The 11,582-nt window shown below is 32.4% G+C and overlaps 1 protein-coding gene and 1 pseudogene across 1 annotated transcript; one reads left to right on the top strand and one right to left on the bottom strand.

Moving 5' to 3' along the window:
- LOC146952858 (F-box only protein 8-like) lies at nt 1-2,227 on the top strand (annotated as a pseudogene).
- Nucleotides 2,228-3,384: 1,157 nt separating this feature from the next.
- Nucleotides 3,385-10,347, bottom strand: LOC146952857 (uncharacterized). Its single transcript, XM_085706689.1, has 7 exons — nt 10,123-10,347; nt 9,936-10,035; nt 8,300-9,385; nt 7,907-7,969; nt 7,594-7,811; nt 6,922-7,040; nt 3,385-3,922 (listed from the first exon to the last, which is right to left on the bottom strand). Exons 1-7 carry the CDS (start codon nt 10,180-10,182, stop codon nt 3,817-3,819), a joined length of 1,752 nt encoding a protein of 583 aa, XP_085562815.1. The 5' UTR covers nt 10,183-10,347; the 3' UTR covers nt 3,385-3,816.
- Between the last annotated feature and the right edge of the window lie 1,235 nt (nt 10,348-11,582).

Raw genomic sequence — 11,582 nt, 5'->3', positions numbered from 1 at the left:
ATGGATCTTTCGAATCAGAAGGTTAGAAATTGTATACCTAATGATCTTGTCTTCTCTATTATGTCAAAAATGCCTCTGAAGTCTTTACATCGATTTAAGGGGGGTGTATTGAATTGAGATTTCATGAGATTTTAAAAGACTTTTTAAAAATAAAAAAGTCTTGTGGTATTCAATCAAGACTTTTATAGAATATAAATAAATCTTGTGGTATTCAATCAAGACAATCAAGATTGTTTTTTCAGGGCAACGAAATCCGGTGGTATTCAAATGAGATTTTCCCTAACTTATAAAATGTCTCTTGGTATTCAAAAGTATGTAGATTTTAATAGATTCTTTTGTGGAATGGATTTTGTGAGACTTTTAGTTAAAAATACACATAACATGCTCAATTAACAATCTCATAAAAAACCTTGAGACTTTGTGAGATTTCGATAATTTTTCAGCTCACTCGTAACATTTCTTATCTCATGCCACACACACTCGTAACATTTCTTATCTCATGCCACACACACTCATACCCTCTTCTTGTTATTATTCATAAGTCCAGCTTTGATACTATTCCTTCTTTATATATTTTTTTAATAAAAAACAATGCTTCTCGTTGTTTTTTTCCGACGGAATCGACATTGTTTTTCACGATCCAGCCAGTAAATAAAAATAATGTTCTTGTTGTGCACCATTATGCTATTTCGTTCTTGTTTTTTTTGTTTTTAAGTGACCATTTTATTTTTTCAGTAAGTGACCATTATTTTTTTAAAGCATTGTTATTATTGTTATTATTTTGAGTAAATTTTTTTTTTGACAAGATTTTGAGTAAATTATTATAATTATTATTAATCAATTTCATATTATAATTTATAATTTTTTTCATCCAGTTGAAATCTTCAAATCTTAAAATCTCATAAAGTCCGTTGAAATCTGTATTATAAATCCATTAAAATCATGTGTTCAAAATCCTGATTGTAAAAAGTCATTAAAAAAAGTCTTTTAAAATCCAACAAAATCAATATAATCTCACAAAATCTTTTAAAATCTTCAGGATTTTTTTTGCCAAATAGTCTTTTAAAATCTCAATCCAATACATCCCCCTAAATGTGTACACAAATCATGGTCTATTTTATTTGATAACTCTTATTTCATGAATATGTATCGCAAACATTTCATCTATAATAATTCGTATTATGATGATACATGTCTCCTCTTAAAGCAAACTATGTTAGATAATGAAAATCATTCTTTGTTGTATTTGCTTTCTGGTGAGAGGTTTGACAACAAGGTCAAATTAGATTGGCCGCCTTCATTTCAAGAGGACGATCGTGATATTAATATTCTAGGTCATTATGGAACCCGGCTATTGAAGAATTCAAGGTCATTCCTTTCGGCCCAACTTTTTTTGTGCCACCTTATGTGAGGGTTATGAATCAAATTCATGGATTTGGTTATGATTATATTAGAGATGATTATAAGGTGATTCGATATGTAGACTTTCATACAAATATGTCAAAGGTGTCATATGACCCTTTATGGGAGATATATAGCCTTAAAAGTAATTCTTGGAGGAAACTTGATTTGGATATGACAACTTTTTATCATTGTCCTGTAGGTGTTCTTGAGCAAGTATACATGAATGGGGTGTGTCATTGGTTGGGCAGAGATGAAACAAATATTAATAATGTATATCTGGTATCATTTGATTTAGGTAATGAAGTGTTCTTTCTAACATCCATACTCTTAACTATGGATGATAATATAGATTTTGATTTGGTGGATACTCATTTAGTGATTTTAAATGAGTCCATTGCTTTGATCTCCAATGATTTAAAAATATCACTTTTTCACATATCAATTCTTGGTGAAATTGGCGTGAATGAATCGTGGATTAAGCTTTTCACTGTTGGACCATTATCTTGTATTGGTCGTCCTATTGGAGTATGGAAGAACGGAGATATATTCTTCGTAAAAGAAAATGAAGAAGATGAAGAAGAACTGGTCAAGTGTGATTTAATTACCCACACAATTCAAGAGCTTGGCATTAAAAGGATGTTCATTTGCTGTCAAATAGTAAGCTATAAGAAAAGTCTTCTTTCAATTGCAGCATAAATAATTTATTATTTTCTTGCTTAGGTTTTATTATATGGATTTTACTCTTGTATACAACTGAATGGTCAAGTATTCATATGATAATTATTATCAGTATGAGACAAATTATGATACATTATGAATCTAATATATATTTTGAAGATTTACTCTCTTTACTTGCATATAATCTGATTTTTATTTCAATCGTAAGAATGGTCTTATATCTTTTCTGAAAACAATAACGTAAAATTGGTATTGGTAATAAATTGAAGAGAAGATGCAAAATATGTGCTCCTATTTGATAAAAAGAAAACCACAGCAGAAGGAAATAAAGGAATTTGAAATGCAACAAACATCTTATCACGTATTTGAAATCATAAAGTAAACCATGAGTATCAACACACTCTATACAATATTAGTGGATGGTTCTGTTCTATTTGGGGGTCATGTAAACCATGAACATTCCTAATGAAAATCTCTGTTAATCTGCTTTCATTTTATCTCTTGTTAATTTGATATGTCAAAATTGATTTTAGCCTTCTTTCTTGCCAGTTTAATTTGTATTTTTATTTCTTAATTAAACTAATAGAGAACATCAATTTCTTTTAGAATTGTCTCATGGTATGTCAAACGTAAGTAAAAGTCTTACATTGAATGGAAACAAAACATATATGTTTCAAAGTCAATGGTTTGGTCGGCTTCTTGTATCAAAGGTCTTCCTAAATATGTGGTAGACAGATACCGTGTCACTCACATCACTCGTGTACCTCACTTACACGTAATGTTTTAAAACTGAATTGGACATTGAACCGACTTATCTCCATATCATATCATGGTTCAGCTACTTTAAATTGGTTGAACCGGGACGAACCTGCAATCAAACTGGTCAAATAAACGATAAATGGATAATGTCAATTTACAGTTCAACTAATTGAAACATCTGGCTATGGTTTTGAAAACATTGCTCTCATGATAATTCAATCTAAGGCAAATGAAAATCAATAGCAATGCACATATAGCTGTGTGGGAACTCGTCAGATGTATAACATCGTTCTGTAAAGTGGAGTTTTCAATCAGAATGACCAGACATGGTGAAGTAAAAGATTATTCCACAGATATTTGAGTTCACTTGTGAATTGTTGATGACATATAAATTATCTCTCATTTTTACTTTTCAGTCAGCTTTACAAATTTCAACTCCTCCACTCCATGTATTCTCCAATTCTACAAAATAGAACTATCTAAGAGGACCAAGTGTAAATGTTTCAAAAATACCACTCATGAGAAAGAATACAATGATATTGGTTTTGTTGTAATGATTATTGATTAATTTTTTGTAGAAAATGTAGACATTTTCTATAGAAAAGTTCAGCAAAATAAAGTGAAAAATAAATGAATTCAACAGCTAGAATTACAATCACAACAAGTATCAAAACTTGCTCATATGCCAACTTCACTAATTTTTTCTGCATGTCAATGGCAATTGCTAAAGCAATTTAAGAGAAAGACAACCAACATAATCTGGTGAACATATGACTAGTGTTTAGAAATAGCGGCTATAGCAGCATTACAGCACTATAGCATAGCGGAATCTAACATGTTATTGTTCCGCAATACGCTATCTAGTACAAAGTGCTTCAAATAGTGACTATAGCACTATAGGATAGCAAAATTTGAACAAACTGTTATTCTCCGCTACCATCAATTGACAAGATTGTGTATGAGTATGACTCAATGTCAAATGCAACTCAACTCTGACGTTAGAAAATTGCATGTTGAGTATATGGAAGCTGCTGCTGCATTAACAGCTAACTCTTTCTCCGAGATGTCTATTTGTGATGATCTGCACAATAAAAATTATCAAAATTGTGACTAAGGCTTCGCACAGCAGAAATAACATTTATATATTGGAAGAAATTCTATGCAATTTAAACTTTGAGAAAGTGTTCATAATGACAAATTTTGAAGATACATAATTTTCAAGATTATAATGATTGGACAACACTTGTGTCCCATGATACTTCACCATATTGAATTTGCATGTTAGTTCCTAAATCATCGTCGACATTCACAAATATCTATATTATGGAATGTGATTAGACATATGAGTAAGGTTTTTTTACATTGTCAATGCATAGCCATTTAACTCTATTTTCAAATATAAGATGGATTATGTATTCCAAATCAAATATATGATGATGACCATCAAGTTATTTGCCAAAAATAAAAACCAAATATGGGTAACAAAGTAAGTGAACACTCTTCAAAGAATGACTCAAATTAATCAAAGGCATGTCTCTGATTCAGGGTTTTGAATCTCTTTGACAAGGTTAACTGTTAATAATCAATAGCTTATTTGATAAGTTTGGTTAAAGTAGACATGTTTAGTAAACTATTTTATCTAACTTCAGACTTTTTTAGATATCTGATGTTTCAACTTCAAATAGCATCTAAGCTTATATCTTCTTGTTTCTCGTTTCCTCTTTTATCTTTATTATATTAATCAAATTTTATCCATATTCTCCAAATTTATTTTAAAAATATTACAACGAATTGAATAAAAATCCTACAAGAGGAGTGCTAGGAGCACTCTCTTTCCAACACTCTTAACACTCACCTTCTTATTGAGTGAAATCAATATGGGTTCCACACTTCGGAAATGAGTCGCACATAAAAAATTTCATCCAATAAGAGAGCGTGTTGGAAAGAGAGAGTTCTTAGCACTTCTAAACCCTACAACTATAAGTTTATAACCCAACACAATAACAGAGAAAAAACAAATTTAAGTCCCGATTGCAAATAATCTAGTCCATTGTGTCAACAACCTATGCCTTATCGCACTAGGTAGAGTAGGCTACATAGATCAAATAGCGCCATAATGTTCTCCCACAACTCATATCTATAGCCAAATCATTGACCTCTAGTTGTTCTTAACGATTTTCCCTATATAATTTTCGCCTTCCTATGCCTCTAACAATTGGATTATCCTCAATTTAATATGCTCTCCTTGATAGAGAATATATTGATCTACTCTACACATGCACAAACCACCTTAAGTCAAGATTCAGCTGCATTGGTATATTATGTAGGAAGTCCAATGTAGATCTATGCTACTAACAAATTCCCCTTCCTCATTACAAACTAATCACCAACATTTGCCTATCAAAAAAAAAAAAAGGATTCAATACTCTGTTTACAATAGGTGTTACCCAACAAAATTATTAAATTAGGACCAGCCGATACAACCATTTAACCAGAAATTGGACATGTGTCAGATCCGATAAACTTTTTTAATCAGATGTGTCTATCATTCAGAGATGACGTCATTAACTGCCTTTAAAGCAGCCGAAATCAACATACCATCTACTCGACGGTTCCAAGCTGCTACACTGAGTTTATCCTCGTGTTATTGTTGTACAATAATTTCATCCTTAGATTGAGCAGAACATTATTATCATATAAAACACAAGAGGTTTAGTACCATTTCAATCGCCCCACTTAAACTATATGGATTACACCTCTCTCTATTTCTCCATCACTTTGGACAATTAACTCGAGATATTGAATCCAAGCTCTGGTATGATATGGTCTCCAATTTTCACATCTAATCCAGTACTGCTTCTACTTTTAATAACCTACATCCCATATGAATCGTCTTACTTCTACTAAATCTACTTTTAATAACCTACATCCCATATGAAGTCTTACATCTACTCAAACGAAAGTCATATGCTTCTAAAGTTTATTTCCAAATCTCTATCCTCTTGTTGATTTCCTCTATTGACTCAATATGTACAACTAAATCATCACCTAAAAAATACATGCATTGCAGTGCTGACTCTTGAATGTGCTCCATAAGAAGTACATCAAGACAAAGGTAAAAAGCTGGGAGCTTTTCCACCAAATAAAAAGCTAGGAGCTTGGAGTTGAGGCTTGGTGTATTCCATTAATTGTTGAGAAACCTTATAGCTCGGTTAAGTTGCCATCCCTTCGTGCATATCCTTGATATCATGAATCTCTAATACTTGAAAAATACCCCCTAAATCTATTCTATGATATAAAGAAAAAGGAAAGCTAGAAGAATAATTTGTGATCAATACATAGTTTGTTGCAGCCTGATGTAGTGTGATGCAGCCATTGTGTCCACTACATTGCGCCCTGTGATGTGGTTTTACTGTGATTTACAATCATCGCTCAATTGCAGACTGATGCAGGTGCAGACACTGCGGCAACCTCAATTTTGCGGCCACATCGTGTGATGTGGACCGCAAGGCAATCCAAACACCTTTCATTTACAAGGCTTTCAACAAAACCTCTCTTGGCACTCTCCCTATCATTAGTCTTCAGTCTTCTAGTAAAATCAACGAAAACAATGTGTATGTCTTTTATCCCTTCAATATTGCTCTATCACTTGTCTAAGTTCACAGACCTAAAGGATACATATTTTCATCACTTAATGTGACGGAGCAATCTGCTCTAAAATCCCTCTAACATTGGATTGATTGGTTAAAATAAATTTCAGGAACTTACTACACATCAGTCTGTCTTCTCTTACCATTTAAGACCTGCTAAGTACTCCCATTTTCTTCTTATCCCTTTAAAATATAAGTACTATCACAATTTGACTGTCGCTAAATTGTAACTACAAGACCATCTAAGAATTAAACAGCTTTAGTTTGAGAAAATTTTGATTATCTACAATCTGAATTCACATTAAGCGATTATCTTAACTTTATATTATATATGTAACTGTTCTAATTATAGGACTTCAAATCTACCCAACAGTGCCAACATCATAAAATCAATAATATGTATTCTTACATTAGGCAAGTAAAAATTTACCTGGAGTGATTTTCTGAAGTTGCAAACTGTGGTAAACCATAACCCTTGCTCCAGTTTATATGTTGCAGGCCCTGATCACATAGCAATTGCTTTTCTTTTATTTGATTCAACCAACTTTCCTGAAATAATGAACAATACAAGTCCAGATTTAGAAAAAAGAGAAAGGGCACCAATTACGTTCATGGTAATTGTATATTACAGATCACTGTAATAAGCCGAGTAACTTGGTACTTTCCTAGGTATTCAATTTCACCATGGACACCTCTAGTATCCACCCTTATCAAAGAGAGGAAATAGTTCTAGAAAATCTAAATAAACAAAATCTTAAGCAATGCATATATGTACCTTGGCATGTTCAAACTTGTTTAAGTATAACTATCAATCCTATGAAGACATGCATTCAACTTGAGTTTTGGTTTTATTTTCAGTTGACATGTTGCTATTAATAATTACAAATCTATTACTTAGTTTTTATTCTATTTCCTCAAACTTTTGTAAGGGAAATGGTCAAAAAAAAAAATATGTCTTCATTGTTTCCTTGATAAAACTTCAAAAACAGAAACGGAATAAAAACAAAGTGATGCTGAAACTATTTCCATGGCATAGATTGACCTAAAGGAAACCTAAAATAAGCCTCAAAACCAGACAAAATATTTGTGTTTTAGAACTCACAAGTTGCTTTTCCTCTTCAATAAGTGCTTCATCCATATGATCAAACAACGCAGTCCATCTTGCCTGATGCAACTCTGCTATTTTACTAGTGGGAAGTCCCTCAGGAAATTTCATACCACAAGGATCATAATTCTGGTCATCTCCAAATTCCTTCGACATAAGGAAAGGCAACTCAGTAGTGATTACAGATCGAACTTTCCTCCTACTGCGACGCAAAGCTGTAAATGTAGAAAAAAGTACAAAAACCACATGTAAGCATTTTCATTATCTAAAACCCGTTTAAAAACTTTAAAAGAAATAAATATGGCATTACCCGCAAGACGCCCTTTGATGTCTTGATGTAGAAGTTCCAACCATTGAGAAGCAACAGTAGCAGCTGAAAAACAGAAGTATTCGTATCAGTAAAGGCTCAAGAAGCATCCATCAGCAAAGGCTCAATAAGCTTCAATATCAGCTAAAGAAATTTTTTATTTTACATCCCTTCTTATATATATTTGATTTTACAAGCTGAAACATGGATACCCTAGACAACTTTTTATGGTACCCATTAGATGACATCTATACTAGCCTAATGTGAAGATTAATTTTCCGCTGCATTAGTTCATCACAACGGTATAAAAGAACCAACCCCTTGTTTTTATTATGCATTATTACATTAAGTTTTTGAAAGACAAGAAACATAAGCAAAAGGAAAATGGCTACGAGCCTTTTAGAGAAAGAGATGAAACCGTTGTAACATTTGATGATTCTTCATTCGACATATTGGTGGAACTGACTGATGCCTTCATTGAAGATGACAATTTCAGCGATAAAATGTCATCTTCTGTGACATGACTTGCATTTGATGCACAATCTTTAAGGCCGGCTTTTTCTACATTGTATGCGTCACAATCATAACCTTTACCCTCCAAAATCCATGAGGACTCGTTCTTTGTTACATGACTCTTTCGTGCTTGTTCATGATAAAAAGTAGGCTGATGCTTACTCGCATCTTTCACATGTTCTAGGTCCCTCTTGTTAACGCCTATACTTCCACTCATTCGATGTGCTGCTTGTCTACTTCCTATGCTCCTATTTTCGTGTTTTTCAGTTACAAGAGATTCAATAATTGTTTGGACCTGTTTTCTATTTCTTACATGATTAATAATCCCAGGGTTTAAATCATTCAGTAGTCCACTTGGAGCTGCAATCTTTGTAAACCTGTTGATTTGTTCTCTCTTTGCAAGCTCCATTTTTTGCTCAAGAATTTCACTCTTACTTTTCCTCCCGCGTTTCTTCGGCACCGGAATGCCACCATGAACAGTTGAAATAAAACCATTTCGCTTCATCTCCGTCCATATTCTCATTGGATCTCTCTCTTTTGGAGGTTCAGCACTGCTCGCACTCTCAGACAAATCCTTTGACTTAAAATGACCATGTTCTTTGTGAAAACTTGTTGGTCCCACATTCACGGACCTAGTATCATCTTCTGCGTTGAGATCCACATTAATTCCTCTCGTGTTCACATCACCACCACCAAGTTGTTCTCTTTCCTGCTTTTCCGACAACAATTCCTTCTCCTTACTGAGTTTCTCACCAAATCCACTGCTTTTATCCGGATACAATGAAGGATATCTGGTACCACAAACTTCAGTGTTAAGATCCAAAACCCTGGGACTACCCGATGTGCTCCTTCCATCTTGCTCTTCTTTTGAAACATTCACGTCCACTGACAAAGGCACCTTGGTGATTTGTGACATCTCATTATCACCAAATGACGATTGAACAATGTTTTCTTTCCCAATTGCCTTTTCTGTACCATAAATACAAAAGCGTATCATATGTTTGAAATTAAGTTAAAATCAATATAAATGTCCAAAATGCATACAACAATATAGATTAAACCACCAAATTAGTCTCTAACTTTGTAGAGCACTCTCAAATAGATCCCTGACTTTATGAATATTCATAAAAGGTCCTTGACTCTATCAAATTTTATTCATATTAGTCCATCAAAGAATACAATAAGGACAAAATTGATAGTAAGTGGATAAACTTAAGGATTGATAGTAAGTTGTTGAATATTAGGACCAATTTGTCGGTTTAAGAGCGTCAGGAACCTTTCTGAAATACTCATAATCTCAAGGACCTATTTAAGGATGTTCAACAAAGTTTTGAAAAATAAGCATTATTGAAACTGAAATTTTAAACACAATCAAACCAACTATGAAATATCATTTACATGATACTAAAAGAAAATTTTGAAAAAAAAAATACAAAATTGAATTTTATTTTACACAAACAAGATTGAATTATTAAACCATATGCATGTAAATTTAAACCCAATCCAATAATGAAATTACCTGCAGCAACCACAGATTCAAGATCTTTCATTTTGACACGTTTTCTAAGGGGTTCATGCTTATCTCCCAAGTGGGTATTAACCCTCTTCTCACTCATCACCTAAACCAGAAAAAAAAAAAAATCAAAACTCATCAAAAAAAATCGATTTTTCAGAACAATAACTACACAAGCGTAGAAAAAACGAACCTTTGAAGCAGATTGGACGGTCAAAATCGATTGCTGCGATGAGTTGCATTCTTCATCCATACACGATTGAAATTGGGGAAAGAGAAGAAAGAGAAAAGGGTTTGGATTTTGAAATTAGGGTTTGTGTGAAGTGAAAATGGATCTCTGTGTGTGAGTGTGTGTTTAAGAGAGTGGAAGAGAGAGAAAATTTTGAAATTGAAATTGAAATTGAATTTTTTTGGGGATAAAGGGAAAAATCGTGGGCGCGCTTTAAAATGTGCCCTTTTATTGTTTTGTCACGAGACAGATCTATAGGACATAGAAAACGATGTTTTACATTCAATTTCAAATTTATTCAAATTTCAACATTAAAATCTTTTTGTTTTAAGATTGAGATTCAGTTACTTTAAAGTGCACCGTGATTTTGTGTTTATCTCTCTTATATTATTTTTTTATTATTCCCTCCGTCTCACAATATTAGTCGTTTAAGGTTTGTGCACGATAATTAAGGAAATGATTAGTTGTGTTGATTTCAATGGTAAAATTAGTGGCATTTACTGAAATACCCTTATTAAATGTAGTTAGTGAAGTAGTTAAGTTGGATGAAATTCAATAAATAAGGGTATAATAGTGGAAAAACATAATAAATGCTGCATTGGTATTGTAAAGTGACAATTATTTTGAGAAAAATAAAAAATGCTAAAGAGACAATTATTATGAGACGGAGGGAGTAAATTAAAATGATACTTTCTCCGTTTTAGAATAAGTGTCGTTTTAACCAAAATAATTTGTTTCAAAATGAATGTCACTTTCAGTTTTCAATGCACTATTAATTACTTTTTTTCAAATAGTACCCCTTAATTATTATTACGCACACTACTTCCAAAGTACAACATTTTACTTTAATTTATAATGATGGAAAATGCACCAATAATTAACAAGGTTATTTTAGTAAAAGTGACATGTTTATAGACAACATTATTGCATTTCTTAATGTGTGTAACAATCTAAAACGACACTCATTTTGAAACGGAGGGAGTAATAAATTTATAACAAACAACCAAAGATAGGCAGTGTTACAATTATTCGATCATGAGTGTTTGCAGTGCGGTTTGTTTCGATTTTAAGGTTAAAAATCATCTGAATCGCAAGATAAAATCTCAACCAAACTAAATTAAAGCAGTTTGGATTGGATCGGTTGGTGGGGTTTTTTTTTCGAGATAATGCATTTTTTTTGTTTTCAACATTAAAATCAAGTTAAAAAACTTGATCACATCTTATTTTTAACAATGTTTTCAACAATGTGTTAAATTTCATTCAAAATTACAATTTCGCTTTCACCAATAACATAGACCAAATTAAAAATGCGGACAAAAAGTAATCATATACTCTGAGAAATGTAAACGACTAAGATTTTATCATTCTTTAAAAGTTCAAACAGTACATGAATACATTTTTGAAATAAAAAACAAAGAAGAAAT

This window comes from Medicago sativa, chromosome 1, assembly GCF_051527215.1.
Source record: "Medicago sativa cultivar Bolivia chromosome 1, Bolivia_mono, whole genome shotgun sequence".
Lineage (NCBI taxonomy): Eukaryota > Viridiplantae > Streptophyta > Magnoliopsida > Fabales > Fabaceae > Medicago > Medicago sativa.
The sequence above is the reverse complement of the archived record's forward strand: the minus strand, read 5'-3'. Positions and strand labels throughout refer to the sequence as shown.